The following is a 17788-nucleotide window of genomic DNA, read 5'->3' on the forward strand; positions in this document are numbered from 1 at the left end:
TATTTTATAAAAACTGAAAGTTTCTCTGCGTATTGTCCCTGAGCGATCAGTGACTATGAAGTTTAGATCATGCTGGCTTTGGGAGATAACAAGTTAATAATGGTGTAAAAAAATCATACATCAAAGTATAAAGTCTAGTTTTTTTAATATTTTTTTCAGAGTAAGTACTATTAGAAATCACATGTATTGCCAGAGAATATGGCAAACCTCTGCCGGACCTCTTCAAACTTTTTAACAAGATATATTTATTTTAATAGCCTAACTCCGAAAAGTTAGACGACGTATAGGTACCCGGGATTGAAGCCCGACCTACCTAACAGAAGACCCACGTCTTAACCACCAGGCTATTATAATATGTAGTGATACTTTATTTGATGGAGTAAACTTTTACCCCAATTAAGTGACTTTCACTCGCGCGCGCGAGCTGATGTATCGCGTTGCGGCGAGAATACGAGAACAATAATGGTTTTTAATTGTTTTTTATTTGCAGTTACGTCACAACAATGGAGAATCGTAATGCAGCTCGAGAAATGTGTGAAGAAAGAATGTCTCATTGAATACAATCACATACCTAATGGTAGCGGCTATAGGGGCTATCAGCTAAGCAGACTCAAAGCTCCATACATGCTTATAATGGGTGTATCCAAATCCTTCCCAGGCATTTATTATATAATATAATATATATAATATTAACACCACCGCAACTCTCTCACCACCTGGGTACCTGGTGCACATCGACCGCCCGTTGTGCCAGATCTTTTTTCCACGTACATGCAAACTGTGGAATCAACTCCCTTCTGCGGCGTTTCCACTAGAAACCGGATCAACAAATTCTTCAAAGGCCGGCAACGTATTAGCGGTTCCTCTGATACTAGCACTCTAATACATTTTTTTTGCAATGGAACCACAATTTTCGGATTTTCCCCTTTAAGTGTGCTATGAGACCTACCTATCTGCCCATGATTCTAGGTAAACGGGAAGTACCGTATAGGTTTCTTGACAGACACGACAGACGGACAAGAAGAAAACGAAGATCCTACAAGGGTTCCATTTTCCTTTTAAGTTACGGAAAGCAATGTTAAAAAACTTACCCAATAGTTGTCTTTGAAGGCATGGTTGTTGGACGAGCGTAGGTGGATCATGTCTTCGAAGGTGGTCTGCCAGCGGTCCATGCCAGCCGCCAGTTTGGTGGACACGTCGCGACTCATTGCCGCACCGTCCTCCGCCTCTTGCTGTGTCGCCGCATTACCAATGGCTTCCTTGCTGCTGCTGCAACAATGATAAGCAATGATAAGTGTAAAATAAATATTTATAACACCGACAAGTGAAGGTTACAGTAACTAGAAAAGATCTGATAACTTTCAAACGGCTGAACCGATTTTCTTGGACTAAGTATAGCTAAGAACACTCTCGATCAAGCCTCATTTCAAACAAAAAAAAACTAAATTAAAATCGGTTCATTAGTTTAGGAGCTACGATGCCACAGACAGATACACAGATATACACGTCAAATTTATAAACACCCCTCTTTTTGGGGTCGGGGGTTAAAAATTGGTTTTTACATGACTGCCTAAAAAAAGTGTCTTATTTCAGGGTTGATGTATGTATACTTAACCCAGTGCGGGTGACGTGCGGGTGTGCGGAGCGTCCCTCCGCCTCGAGATCGAGGTCGAGATGGCAATCAGGGTATGAACCCTGATTGCCATCTCGACCTGTCGCGTACTAGAATTATGTGAGTTTCTTTATTCCGCCATAACTTCTAAATGCCTTAACAAAGGACGTAGGTTTCAGATATCTCTTGTATCCTCACATTCTATCGAGCGACACTGGCCATAATTATTTTAGAGAAAAAAACAATATGGCGCCATTTTCAAATGTGATTTTTTTTCAATTTTTAGTCCGTGTATTGACAGAACAGTCGTGCAGGAAAGCAGGTGGATGACGGAGGTGGAAGACCATGTTTGGTAGTGCGATCTCGAAAATGCCTATGTCAGCACCCCTGCTGACATAGGCATTTTCGAGAGCTGGGTGCGTCCCCACGCACCCAGCTGGATCGGATTAAACCTAGCCTACTAAATAGAAAAGATGTTTTTACGAACTAGTGCGGTAATTGCGTCAGCTAGTCAACAGTCATCCATATTCTCCACTGCCAAAGACAAGGAAGTAGAGATCAAATTCTAAACAGAGACTGAAGATGCTGATTACTATCATTTAGCGACTTTTAATTATCGTATTGGTAACATAGTTAGGAACGGCGTTTACGGCCCATTATATGGGCTTATACAGAACCTTGCTACTTTCAAGTGAAGCTATTGTATGCGCCATGTCTGGATGCCAAGCGGAGTATGAGGCGGGGGGATGGCCCGCAATACGCGCACGTCACCCGCGCTATCCTGCACCGGAGACTGTATAATATTACCGTGACTGTACCCTGATTGTCATCTCGACCTGTCGCGTACTGTAGAAGGCAAACGCCTACCTATAATAAATATATTTCAAACTGTTTTGTTCACCAATTTATCTTTCTTTCTGCAGGTCGTGGTGGTTTATAGTGCGGCTGTTTATAATGCGCCTCGTACGCATATCAGCGAGAAAACACTACCTAAGTACCTAATTGTTTACCTTTTAAGTAAGTACCTACCTAAACTACGGAAAACTAAAGTATAGAAGGGAAAGTGAAATAATAATAACAAATTATCTTTAAAACGCACATATATTACTTTTTTGAAGAAGTTGAATTTTATATCTAAGTAAAAGTTTCTATTAAAATTAATCTACATTTTAAAAACATTATGCATAAATTGTATTAAAATATAAATAGTATAAAACCTGGTAAAAACTACGCTTGGGCGATATCGGTCACTGAACCACCGACACACACAACACGCAACGGTACTGAACGCTACAGAGCGCGCGCGTACACGTGTACGAATTGAAAAGGCCAGCGAGTTGAGTCAAGATGCTATGAGTCGCGGCGAGTTCTGGTTCTGAATAATAAGATACAAACCGCTAAGGTGTCCATGTTTCCTGCCGCGTAAGTGTAACCTAAATATCTTCAAAACAAGAGTGAATAGGCATCTTCTAAGCAAGCTGGCTCCACCCCAAACCTAATCACTCCTTTTTTAAGCATGATTGTCGTGTTAACCGTGATCAAGAAATAAAAAACGGCAAAGTGCGAGTCAGACTCGCGCTCCGAGGGTTCTGTACCCGAGTATATTTTCCGACATTTTGCACGATAAAGGCCGATTGACACCAGTTGCCCACACGTGACTCGTGCGTATAGTGACGCGCGTAAACCCCTAATACACCAGGTTACGCATACGTCCACGCTTTACGCAAGCGGTGTGCCATGTTTTATAAATTACAACGCAATGGTACGCGCTACGTCAACGCTTACGCAGCCTGTGTGAACAAGCTCTAAATCGAAAACTATTATGCATTAAAAAATCTGTTGTAGAAGGTACAAGTAAAGCCCTTTCATATGGTATCCCACTTGGTATAGTTATCTTACTCTGAAAATTGAAAATAATTTAAATGTATTTATGAACACATTTTTGTGATGTAGCCACAAATTCACGATTTTCGGATTTTGTCCTTTACTTGTGCTGTAAGACCTTTCTACCTTCCAAATTCCATGATTTTAGGTCATCGGGAAATACCCTATAGGTTTCCTTGATAGACACGACAGACGGATAGACAAACAAATAGACACCAAAGTGATCCTATAAGGGTTTCGGCTTTCCTGTTGAGATAAGGAACCCTAAAAACAAAGATCTGTGGTTCCCATAGACAGAAAAAAGTCTGTCCAGCTTGGCTAACCCTCTCTGCGCTCTCCAAGCTACAAAAATCGTACAACTGTGGTGAAACATTTTAAACTCACCTATTTGTGTAATGGTTATTTTCGTACCATCTCGCATCAAGGCCGATTTTCATAAAGGTTCGACCAAAGCAATCAAATTGACTTTCTAGCTAAACATTGAATTAAATGTTCTTGATATAAAAAGACCACGATATAAATTAAACATCAAAACTTGAGCAATCTGCTCAAACTAGTTTGCGTCTGAGGTCTAAGGAGTTTCAAAAAAACAGTAAGTCCGAATCGGACTCACACATTCCATACCATCGTACAAGAAATAACACTGTTCGAATTTCTTTAATTTTCACGGCGGCCATTTTGTAATTTTTATAATTTTTCATTAGCATTAGAAATACACATTTCTGTGAAAACTTCAATTCTCTACCTATTACGGTCCAAGAAATATTACCCATTGACAGACAGACGGATGGACGGACAGCGGAGGCTTAGTAATAATTAGGGTCCCGTTGGCACCTTTCGTATACGGAACTCTAAAAAGTGGCGTTATCCAATGACCACTACCATCTTTCCACAAAATCTCCATTTTAGGGCAAATTTTGAGGCAAACTATAAGAAACTAGAAAATTGAAAAAATTAACAAAGTCATGTAACACTTTACTTTATAATAATTTCAAATGTGTAGTTTGTGTAATAAAATGTTTTATTTTGAAAAATAGGCGTGATTTCAAATGTCGATTTAAAAAATCGTGTACATCGCAAACTAAATTCATTCACCCGGCCTCTCTCGGGGTGAGATTCGGTTAGAGGAAAAGGGTGGCATGCACTGCACAGATAACGTTATTTCCTTCACCTGTGGAAACGGCACTATTTTGAGCTCTACCCACCAACGAGTTGTCGCATCCATGAACGGAGCTCTTAAGAGTATTATTAGGTTGAGTTAGTAAAAATGTTTTCGATGCCCTTAATAATATGGCCCTCAGCCAAGTACAGTTTGAGCGCAGCGCTTACTTCCGGCGACTTTGATCTTGAAGGCAATAATCCAACCGAAAAATAGATAAGTACATACTTACTCACTCTGAATAGCTAAATTTTCGCACGTTTCATTGAAACTAGGCTTCAATGAAATTCTACAGTTGATACATACAGTACATAATACCTACCTCTAATATCTGTAGCTATGTCCTTTGCACCATTTTGGTTGTCTGGAAGAGATCGCTAGGTACTAGGTAGCGATAAGGCCGCCAAATTGTACCTATATTTTGTTGTGCTTTGTATGTGTTTTTCTGTACGAATTTTGTGGTGTACAATAAAAGTATATTCAATATTCATTGATTGGTTGATTCATTCATTCATACATAAGATGATATTATGTCAGTCAGTTTATCCTTTTATAACAACAACCTCGTATCCTTACGCACAAGACGTATCATTCCGAACAAATTTTTTTGAGTGCAATTCTTTTTCACCCGGCTACGGCAAAGCCGAAGGGAAGAGTTATGATTTTTGCAGTCTATGTGTATGTTTGCATCAGATTCTGAGAGTGTGTGTAAGATTAATTATATTAAGTGGGGTATCATACTATGAATGGGCTTTACTTGTGCATTCTTAAACTCATTTTCATTTTTTTTTTGCATAATAGTTTTTGATTTATCGTGCAAAATATCGAAATAATACGACTGTAGTACGGAACCCTCGGTCCGCGACTCTGACTCGCACTTGACCGATTTTTGCATGGGTTTAGTTAACCTGAAGAGTGAAATAGGCTACTTTTTATACCGAAAAGTTAAAGAGTTCCCGCGGGTGTTTTAAAACCTAAAATCCACGCTGAGAAAGTTACGGGAATCAGCTAGTTAACAGTATTATTACAAAGTCCAGCAATTGTTTATTCTAGCTCGAAAACAATTATACAAAGTAGCTTGGCATTTAGTTAGTGTCGAAACATGGGTTCAAAGATACTAGTGTAAGATTTGCAAGCCATGGGCCCTCGACCGTTACTCGTTACATAATGCTAGCAGCCGCCAACGGTCGCTCTCTGTGATAAGCGTGCTCAATTGAATAAGGTAAGTATTCCTCTTCCTATCCTTATCTCACGGTACTTGAGGTCAACACAATATGTCTTCTTCTTCCACTCGCTTCTGTCTTCCGTGAACGTCAATCCACATTGTTACACGCATATCCTCTTCCACGCAATCCATACAGCTTTTCTTTGGAAGTGGTCTTCTTAAGTGAGATGTGAGTGAGATCATGAGATGAGAGTGAAAGTGGGATTCTTAACGAAAATATTACTGCCAAAGAAAGCCCCTGAGGGATTCAAAAATTTCATCAACACATCACACATTCACACAACATTTAAAGGGTCACATTACAGGGTCACTGGTAGAGATCTCTTAAATAGAGATAAGTGCGTCGTATTTTAATATACTAGTAATAGTCATTTATTTCAGGCGAGTTAAACCCATTCGAATCATAAAATTACATACAAATGTAGTTTAAAAACAATAAAATGAAATGACATTAAAAATAATGAAATAAAGTAATAAAACTAAAATAAGATTACACTTAAATTAAAATTAGAAAGAGAGAATAGGGGTTCCTTCGAGCCAAGAGGCATCGTCTAGGCAAGCGCGCTCCATTTTAGGCTGCATCGTCACTCATCACTTGGTAGCATCTCATGCAACCAAGTGCTAGTCTTTAACAGGGCTCTCTCCGTCACTCGCTTCATACAATCGTAGTTCTAATTTCATTTGGATATTAAGCAACCAAAGTCCATGAAATTTTGCAGACATATTCTAGAAACTAATATCTGTGAAACTAATAATCGTTCACATACCGACTTCATACACAGCTAAATCTTCTTCAGACATTGATTGATACAACATTAAAATCATTTGGCAATGTTTCAAAAAGTATTTAGCCATTCTTTTACACAAATCAGAGCTCAACAGTATATACTATCTCGAATACCATAATTAATCTTTAAGCTATTTATAAACTGTCTTAAATGGTAAACAATGCTGGTAACTCATCGGAGGGAGATCAGCTAAGAAAAGTAGATTTTACTTGTTAACTGAGTAGAGCTAACATGAGGCGCTTTCTCTTGTACAATTAATTGTATGGAAGGGAAAAGGACGCACTATGATTGTGGTTGTTCACTGGATGTGACCATTCCCTAAAAATGTAATAGAAAAGAATAGAACAGAATAGTAGAATAGAATGCTAGCAAAAAATTATTATTTTATTACCTAAACACAATCCAATGCCAATAAGCATTTGACTTACCTACATTTTTGGTATTTATTAAACCCGCAAAACTTGGGTCCATGCCGCACCTACGACGCGACATTGTAAACTACTTGGAAATTGACTACGTAACGTTCGTTCACTTCTAGCGTCAGTCAGATGATTTATTAGCAATAATATTGTGAACTTTTAATATATGTATATAGTGGGGGTCTGTGTATACCCGCTACTTATATTATAAAATTATTACCTCAATTATTATTCGTAGGCCTCAGTCGTAATAATTTCGCAAACCTTTACAATTCACATGAATATTACGTCTTTAAATTCAATTAAAGTTATAACATTGTGTGAAACATTAACATTTGGTAGCAGTATCGTGTAGTGTGGTGCAATATTGATCAACACAATATTATTATTATGACATCACGTATAACTAACACCGGTGACCGGAATCGGTTTCATAATGAACGCAGAGGAAAGCTTGAATCAAACAGAACCCGGGGCTGCAACTGAACCAAACCGACGGCGGGTACGGGTCGGTATCGCCCGGTGCAGGTAAAATAGCCTCATGTTATCTTATACCTGTTACCTGTCTTTATGCGAGAGCTCATATGGGTCATTTTTTTATGATCGGTACCGAGTACCGACCCATACCGACCTGCCAATACCGAAAACTTGGTATATGTATTATGCCAGCACCCTTACAATGGAATTCGTTGTCTCATAGTGAAGATATAGGGTTCTTTAGAGAAACATTCAGACGGCAAGTGTCATATTCAACCTTAATGCATTGCACAAATGTTGAATTTGGTACATGTCATCTGAAAGGGCCTGTAAAGAAGCCCCCATATTGACCATGAATTCCAGTGTTTTAGTACTCTTACGTACTTTGTGTTTTGGAGAAATGATGGAATTTGCAATCTGGGTCATCATCATCAACCGATAGACGTCTAGTGCCTACTAACTCACACCGGAAAGCGAAGCATTGGATGTCTCACTACACTCATCTTCGCAATCTAGTCAGTCAACCTCTGCATTCTTTGTTGCTATTAAAAAAACCAACATCAGAAGAGGAACGTCATGAAACGTGAACTGAACACTGTTGTGTTATGGGGCTTTCGGTCTACGTCACTCCGCTCTTTTTTTTCTCTCTCTCGTCTGACTTTACACTGATTAGCCAATGTCAAGTTTGTAGTTATTTACAAGGGAAACTATATGTATAAGAATGGACTTCGTCTGTGCCGGCGCCCGCCGACATACAAGCGGCGCCCCTTTAGAGCGCTTGCCAGTCAGTAACACCACCAATAAACACCAGCAAAATACAAAAAACCGGCCACTTCTAACAAAAAAAAAAACACTCCAAAAAGGCACAACACGCGCGCCAGCAAACGCCACCGCAGACGAAGTCCCACTCCGCTCTGCGTTCTGTTTGTTTGATCCTGAATACAGAGTTAGAAACCTGAACCCAGCTTCAGTCGAGTCTATTGACGCAACCTCTCAAATGCCGAAACCCAAACCGGGTAGGTGCGTTATTCTCAATTTCTCAGGAACACCTAAGATCTTTGTCAAATTCGTTGACGATTTAATTTGCAGACTCAATGTGACAATTATTATGTTGTACACAACCTCTAAACTAAACTAAACTAAACTGACAGATCTAAATCTAATGTTTAGATATAGACCTATCAATTTAGGTTAGTTGAGAGATTGTTGCAATAGAATTAGCCACAATATTCGTCTAAAATGAGATCCGCAGATAAAAATATTGGGCGGTAATGTTCTCACCTTCTAAATTCTATTTAGAAAAAATTATTCATGTGAAATCAGAAAAGTCTATGTTTAATGACCGTTTTAAAAAACATATTTGAACTGTTAATCTACTATGTTTGTAAATATGTACCTAACTTGTTTTCAATAAATGAGTCCTAAAGCTATTTACGGCAAATATTATTGTATGAAATATTGATGTTATAAATGCCAAAATGTTTCTGCGTATTATCTTTTCACGGTTCAACCGAATAACGATCTTGACTTAAGCTTGACTTATATAATATTTTTAGTAATGCTTTAATTTAATATTCTTGACTCAAAGATTACAGGCGAAGTACTTATTATTTCATAAATTATGACGTTTTCAATCTGAGTGTCAACAATTATACGAGTATTATTTCGCCGCTGCCTCAGCGTTGTAATTATTGGCTTAGCGCTTAGGTAATCAAAATAGGACTGCAGCGCGAGCGTTTGATAATAACAAGACCTTGTAATACATTAATTGAAGCTAAAGACCCGTTCATACAAAAACAATGTATTTAGTTTCCTTCCTGTTCAGAATGACGTCAGGTAGTGTAAGTATAGTTTTGTGGTTTAAAATTATTATTTTCTAATCAGGTATTTGGTGACAGCCATAGCCGAACCTTATTTGGGCTGGTCGCATCGTTCGGGAGGAAGGATAAATGAAGCAAGACAATCAGTTATCAATGTGTGGTTTCGGTATCGGACGGACGGATGGACGAACGGACGAACGGACGGACGGACAGACAGACAGACAGGGCTTAAAAGGGCTTTACCTTTACATTCTAAGACAGATTTTTATTTATTTTTATGCATTCTAGTTTTTGATTTATCGTGGAAAAATCATCCGAGTGCGGAACCCTCGGTGCGCGAGACTGACACATACTTGGCCGGTTTTTTTTATATCATAGGAAGTTATAAATTATACGCGGACGAAGTCGTTCGAGTCAAGGAAGACAAAGACTGAGACATATTTTAATGTAAGATTTTTGGTATTCATCAATGGAAAACAGTCCGCGATCGCCTGTCTCGGTCCATTAACGGCGGTCTCTCTGGCTGGCACTAGCTCCATACAAACGTTGTTAGGTTCTCATTTGAATATTAACCAATCAAATTCGAAGTCATTTTGTAGATACGTTCTATAAATTAATATCAGTATGTACTATAGTCCATACAAAATGACTTCTCACGTGCCATTTTAACTCTATGGGTCAACTGTCATGTCAAAAGTATGGTTCACCTTTAAAATAAGGACTTATATCGTAGTTTAGACATAATATTTGACACATAAAGTTAAAACCCTCGATAGCTCAACGGTTGCGGAGCCGACTGAATTCCGAAAGGTCCGCGGTTCAAACCCCACCCGTTGCACTATTGTCGTACCCACTCCTGGCACAAGCTTTACGCTTAATTGGAGGGGAAAGGGTAATATTAGTCATGATTAGCATGGCTAATATAGTTTAAAAAAAATAGCGCGGGAGAAGTCATTATTTACGCATTGTAATATCTGAGGTTTGCCATAAAAATACCTACTTAACTAGTTTAAACACGGGTTTAAAGATTTGTTTGTTAATTCTGGAGACCGTGTAACTTTGACACTGAATATTTTAAAATCACAGACATGGATATTACTCATTAACCTTCCTGGCGCAGTGATAAACGCTGTGGTTTTAATAATGGGAAACCCTGGATTCGATTTCCGGCATAGATTTGGAATTTTAAAATTTCTTAACTGGTCTGGTCTAGTGGGAGCCTTCGTCAGTTACCACCCTACCGGCAAAACCGTACCGCCCAGCGGTTTAGCATTCCGGTACGATGCCGTTTAGAAACCAAAGGAGTATGGGTTTCATGAAAACTGCCATACCCCTTCCAGGTCAGCCCGCTTCCATCTTAGACTGCATCATCACTTACCACCAAGTGAGATTGCAATCAAGGGCTAACTTGTATCTGAATTTAAAAAAAAGAAAGAAAGAAAATTAGTTTATTAGTTTAGTTAAAAGAGTTTGGTTGGTCAATATTAAAATGAGAGTCAAACTTAGTTTGTCTGAAGCTCACTACGAATAGACCCCTCTTAAAGAGGGAAATCGCTGGCAAGGATCGCCCTCGAATGACAATCGATTCGCGCCAATGAAAGTGTTGTAGATCGAAGATTGGATCGATTTGACGACTTTCACTGCGGTGTTGTTTACAAGCAACAACTTATTAGACTGGTAACGGGTAGCCACTCGCCATGTTTTGTCACTTTTGAAGCATGCCCGTAGATGCTGTTGATGTGCACACAGACACAGCTCCCGTACACTGTTTTACCCAAAGATGCGTAAACACTACTCCAATATCTATGTAGTTTCAGCCACTACGTACACGCATGTCACACGTATAAGCATACGAATATGTCTTCACTTTTTCACACACACATCGACTTCCTCAAAGGATTTTTATAGGATGGCTCTACCAAGCTTGATGTATTGGATTCGGTGGCTCTCGTGTGCCTGTTTGCATCCACAGCCTTCTCAAAAGCGCGCTACCACGGTTCTCCGCTTTCCTCGTCCACTCACTTCCCACTACCTTCTTAAAGTCTTCAGTCCAGCGGGTCGCAGGTCGTCCCACTTTGCGCTTGCTGGTACGCGGTCTCCACTCCAGAACACGTCCAGCGGCCATCGGTTCTGCTCACAACCCTCAGTAAAGAGGAATACGACGACGAGAGAAGACTTAAATATACATTTACTTATCTGATTTTTAAGCAATTTAAAAAATGGCTATTCGTATAAGTAACAAAATTACGAAAGATGGTTTTAACTCGAAGTATAATAATTGCGTAAAACCGACCCTGGCTCCACCGAATACCTAGTATGATGCGGATATTAAACGCGATCCAATTACTTCGATCGGGTTACACAAGGTCGTCTTTCGGCAGCAATACAAGATAATATTATACAAGAGAAGGGGGACATTTTCAAGAATTGTATGTTTAATTATATTTATTTTTTTGTGAATAACCTCCGGTGTTTTCCAGTCGGCACCTGTTTATACGGCGCCGTTGCAAACATACGTAATATTATATTATAGTCATTATTAGATATAAAGCCCAATAACTAACTAACAGAATATAGAAGAACTTATTTTGATATTCGCTACCGAATTACGGATATATTATTTGTAGAGTTGCCAATCATGTGCCTACCTCTACTGTTATTTTAGCGATATAAAATAAGATAAAATAATAGCGATAAAAATCACGACACCTGTACCACATCCATTAACGTTACCAGAGATACCATTATTATACTCTAACCACGGAAAGAAGTTAGTACCTATAGGACTGTCTCCATTACGTAATCCCGTACAAATGACAGAGAAAAAAACCTCAGTGGGTTTTAAACATTTTGAGTCACTAACCAATCACAAACATGTTTTCAAAAAAACATTCAAAATTAAATTCGAAGACATAGTTTCGTTTGTGATCTATTCTAACTTATTTCCGTGGATAGAGTATAATGAGGACCCTCCTCAGAGGACCAACATAGTCGTTAGCACACACCGTCGATTCATTTATTTTAAATAACTAAATGGGCTTGCGCTTGACTGCAATCACACCAAGCAGGAGATGATGCAGCCTAAGGTGGAGCGCGCCTGCCCACTAAGGTGCGTATTCACTCTCCTTTTGAAGGTACCAATATTATAGCTAGTGGGAGAAACAGAAGCCGGAAGGGCATTCCATATTCTAGCAGTGCGTATTAGAAACGAGGAAGCAATTCGCTTCGTACGAGTCCGTGGGATTTCGACTATGTAGGGATGCCTAGTGGATTCAACGCAAACTACATGAACACAAATACCTACAGAACACTATTAAATTCCCTTTTAATTCCAGTGGTCAGCTATAAATAGACAGATGTTTGAGCAGTGTGAATGTTAATGTAAGTTACGTCAACAGCCGCATAACCTATGTCATTAACGGTCAACGGTTTAATTAATATAAAACTGGTCGTATATTACGTTCGAATCCACACTTCGACTCCCTGGCGCAGAGGTAAGAAAGAAAGAAAACTAATTTATCCATCTTGTGCAAGTCATATCAAGTACCTATAAACAAAGTTAAAAATAGTAGTAGGTTAGTAGTATTTTTAACCCCCGACCCAAAAAGAGGGGTGTTATAAGTTTGACGTGTGTATCTGTGTATCTGTGTGTCTGTGTATCTGTGTATCTGTGTATCTGTCTGTGGCATCGTAGCGCCTAAACGAATGAACCGATTTTAATTAACTTTTTTTGGTTTGAAAGATTTGATCGAGAGTGTTCATAGCTATAATCCAAAAAAATTGGTTCAGCCGTTTAAGAGTTATCAGCTCTTTTCTAGTTCTCTTGTAGAAAAGAAGGTTAGATAACCGTTAGGTTCATAATATTATGTCAATTGACAAATGTCAAGCTGTCAAGATGGACGTTGCCTAAATACATAATTATTTATTTGAAAATGATGTTTTGGAAAACTCAATGACTCAGATACTTTAGATCGTAGGCGCGGAATAGTCCAAGAAAATAAGAAAATCAGTTCAGCCGTTTGAAAGTTATCAGGTCTTTTCGGTCTTTTCTAGTTACTGAAACCTTCACTTGTCGGGGGTGTTATAAATTTTTAATTTACACTTGTTAATGAAGTACTTAATAATTACTTAAATTAAAGAGTTCTTGCACCTATGGTACAAGATGTAAGCGGTGTGGTCTTATTAGTAGGAGGGTCCGGGTTCGGTTCCCGGCAGGGGTTTGGAATTTTATGATTTCTAAATCTCTGGTCAGGTCTGGTGGAAGGCTTCAGCCATGACTAGTTTCCTCCCTACTGGTTAAGCCGTGCCGGTACCATATAGAAGCCAAAGAGGTAAGGGTTTAATAAAAACTAGGTACCATACCCCTTCCAGGTTAGCCCGCTTCCATCTTAGACTGCATCATCACTTACCATCCAGTAGCTCCCTGCGATAGAACTTACTCTTCCGTATCCACACTAATATAATTGTAAAGAAATAAAGTTTGTAAGTTTGGGTATAGGAGGTAATCTCCGAAACTACTCATCCGATTAAAAAATTTTTTTTTTGTGATAGATAGCTACCTTATCCCCGAGTGATATCTTTTTTTTTTTCTCTCTCGTCTGGCTTTTACAATGATTATTTATTAGCCAATGTCAAGTTTGTAGTTATTTGTAACAAGTTAGCTAAACTATACAAGTTTAGTGTGGACCCCGTTTGTGCCGGCGCTCGCCGACATACGCACGGCACCCCCTTAGAGCGCTTTCCAGTCAGTTTTAACAAAAAAAAACACTCCAAAAATTTTCAAAAGAAAAATAAAACCGACTTCAAAAACCAAAAACACTAAAAAGTAGAAAATAATTTTTGTTTAGCTACACATGTAATGTACCTAGGTATGAAGTCGAGCGAGCATATTAAAACAAAATTAGAAATCCAAGAGTGAAGCTCGCCCGACTTCATACCTAGGTACATTACATGTGTAGCTAAACAAAAATTATTTTCTACTTTTTAGTGTTTTTGGTTTTTGAAGTCGGTTTTATTTTTCTTTTGAAAATTTTTTATTTCACAATTTTTAGTGGCCCCACTGTACTATAATATGCTATGCCCAGTTAAAACCCTACTGTTTACTAAGCTATTACACTGATCGCGAGCAATTTGCTCTTATCCATTGAGGAGTTCTGTTCTCCATCTCCGAAGATATTCATCAGATCTTCACCAAATTTATATGGGACCACCTGCACAGTATACCCTTTCAAACAAAAAAAAAATTTCCAAATCGGTCCAGGGGTCTTTGAGTAATCGGGGAACATACATAAAAAATAAAAAAAAAGATCCCGACGAATTGAGAACCTCCTCCTTTTTTGGAAGTCGGTTAAAAAGTCACAACACGCGCGCCAGCAAACGCCACCACAGACGAAGTCCGAGTGATATCTATACTTCTATACTAATATTATAAAGAGGTTAAGTATGTTTGTAGAAGGAAATCTCTGGAACTACTGAACCAATTTTGGAAATTGTTTCACCAGTAGAAAGTAAGTGTTCCTGAGTGACATAGGTTACATTTTATTTTCAAAAATTAATTACTAAAGCGTTATTGTACTAAGCTACCCGTGTGAAGCCGGGACTGGTCACTCGTCACACTTAAACTTCTTAGTTACTTCGTCTTAGTTCTTAGTTAGACTTAGGGTTTATAAAGATAAAAGTTTGTGTGTATGTCTTTCCCGCAAAAACTACTGGACCAATTGGCTGAAATTTGGAAGGGAGATAGATTATACCCTAGATACATAGGCTACTATTTATCCCAGAAAAGAGTTCCCACGGGATTTTAATAACCTATATCCACGTGAACGAAGTCGCGGGCACCAGCTCGTAGATTATAAATTAAACGTAACGCAGATGAAGTTGCGAGCAAATGTTAGTGAATATTAAACCGGAAGTCTATTTAGATTTGCCGCCATTTATATGCTCGGTGACAATAAGTGACAAGCGTAACCTTAACAGGGCTCTCTCCGTCACTCGCTTCATACAATCGTAGTTCCAATTTCATTTGAATATTAAGCAACCAAAGTCCATGAAATTTTGCAGACATATTCTAGAAACTAATATCTGTGTCTGTGGTGTTTTAGATTTTTCTAAAAATGTGTAGTTTGAAAATTACAGGGGTTCAAAGATTTGTATGTAAATTTTTAAGACCGCGTAACTTTGAAACCGAATATTTTAACAGAAATCTGGAAAACCACAGACATATCTATTCGTTTCTAGAATAGGTATGTCTGCAAAATTTCATGGACTTTGGTTGCTTAATATTCGAATGAAATTGGAACTACGTTTGTATGAAGCGAGTGACGGAGAGACCCCTCTTAATCAAATAATTTATTCAATAATTTATTTATTAACTGATTGCAATCTCAACTTCAACTTGGGTTATCTTAGTAATGTATTAATCGACAAAGTAATACGGAATTAAATCACCATAGTAATATACCCCGTTTTCATCAAATGTACACCATCTATATGATCTATGCACATAATTGAATTGCCCCCGTCTCTTTCACATCATTATCGCGCATCTCGTCTCGTTGCATCGTTGAGAATGTAACGCGCCATTGTATTGTGCTTGTTGATTTTAATGACGAGAGAGATTTTTTTTCATGTCTTTTATTTTTATATAATACCTACTAGCAGCACTAGCTTTTTCCGCTTTACCCGCGTGGATTTATTTTCTTAAAGATACCTTTTTATCACACTAGCTCGAAATTGGCCGTTCGAAATCTTATCACACTTCACACTAATATTATAAAGGCGAAAGTTTGTGTATGTATGTTTGTTACTCCTTCACGCAAAAACTACTGGACGTATTTGGCTGAAATTTAGAGTGGAGACAGATAATATCCTGGATTAGCACATAGGCCACTTTTTATCACGGAAAATCAAAGAGTTCCCACGGGATTTGGAAAAACCCTAAATCCACGCGGGCGAAGTCGCGGGCATCGGCTACTAGTAAATAAGATAATGACCGCGACGTCGTCCGCTTGGATTTAGGTTTGAAAAATCCCATGCGAACTCTTTGAACTTCCGGGACAAAAAGATGGCTATGTCAATTTCCGAGGCGCAAGCTACCGCTGTACCGAATTCCATATAAATCTTACTTTTTCAAAATTTATCTGGAATAAAAAGTACTCTGTATCACTTTCTATGTCCTCAAGTATGTCTATGCAAAATAGCTCTGTTGCGGTGTTACTGAACGACGAATGCGTGAAAGTATATGTAGGATGCTATCCTGCGGGAACTGCCTTGTCTAATTACTATACAAATCATGCCCGCGTGGAATAGTGCCAAGAATACTGGCTGCATTTCCGCGCTGGGCAGCCAGGCTGATCCGTTACGCAAAAAATCAGCCAGCCCTTCTGTCACCCGATGAGGCTATTAATCGCGATGCAATTAAAATATAATAGGTTTATATTTAATATATTCAAAATTTAAATAAATATAAATAACTCTTCGCTGGGTTAGTTTGTTGGTATTTTATTATTTTCATTGTTTTGACATTAACAAGTGTAAATTAAACATTTATAACACCCCCGACGAGTGAAGGTTACAGTAACTAGAAAAGAGCTGATAACTTTCAAATGGCTGAACCGATTTTCTTGGATTAAGTATAGCTAAGAACACTCTCGATCAAGCCTCATTTCAAACAAAAAATACTAAATTAAAATCGGTTCATTAGTTTAGGAGCTACGATGCCACAGACAGATACACAGATACGCACGTCAAACTTATAGCACCCCCTTTTTGGGTCGGGAGTTAAAAATAGCGCGTTCATAAAAAAACAATTCAATATCTTGACAGCGAAATTATTATTTACATCCACACCTAAAAGGTTATTTCGATACCTGCCCACGGATGACCGGGTAACACAAAACAAACATTCAGATTTCAAGGTCGCCTGTTATCTCATCCGAATATTCATACGCTAATGAATTAGTGTGGCGAAAGAACCGGTGGCATTCAAAAAGCGGACTACTTCGGCGAATATAAACAAATAACAATAAATTCTTGAATAGAGTTTCGAAATCTTTTCGAGAAACTATTCATATTTTTTTTAACCCCCGACCCAAAAAGAGGGGTGTTATAAGTTTGACGTGTGTATCTGTGTATCTGTCTGTGGCATCGTAGCGCCTAAACGAATGAACCGATTTTAATTTAGTTTTTTTTTGTTTGAAAGGTGGCTTGATCAAGAGTGTTTTTAGCTATAATCCAAGAAAATCGGTTCAGCGGTTTGAAAGTTATCAGCTATTTTCTAGTTACTGTAACCTTCACTTGTCGGGGGTGTTATAAATTTTTTATTTACACTTGTTTGATAGATAATTGATAACTTGTAACCTGGTAAAAAGCAGTGATAGCCTAATGATTTTATGCTTATTTCATG

General features: G+C 38.5%; 1 protein-coding gene across 1 annotated transcript in view; it reads right to left on the reverse strand.

Moving 5' to 3' along the window:
• LOC123880488 (nostrin) overlaps positions 1–17788 on the reverse strand; it is an 86524-nt gene that overhangs the window by 28990 nt on the left and 39746 nt on the right. The window contains exon 2 of the mRNA XM_045928629.1: positions 1092–1269. Coding sequence (XP_045784585.1) covers positions 1092–1208 — 117 coding nt within the window. The 5' untranslated portion in view covers positions 1209–1269. The remainder of the gene's footprint in view (positions 1–1091; positions 1270–17788) is intronic.

This window comes from Maniola jurtina, chromosome Z, assembly GCF_905333055.1.
Source record: "Maniola jurtina chromosome Z, ilManJurt1.1, whole genome shotgun sequence".
Taxonomy (NCBI): domain Eukaryota; kingdom Metazoa; phylum Arthropoda; class Insecta; order Lepidoptera; family Nymphalidae; genus Maniola; species Maniola jurtina.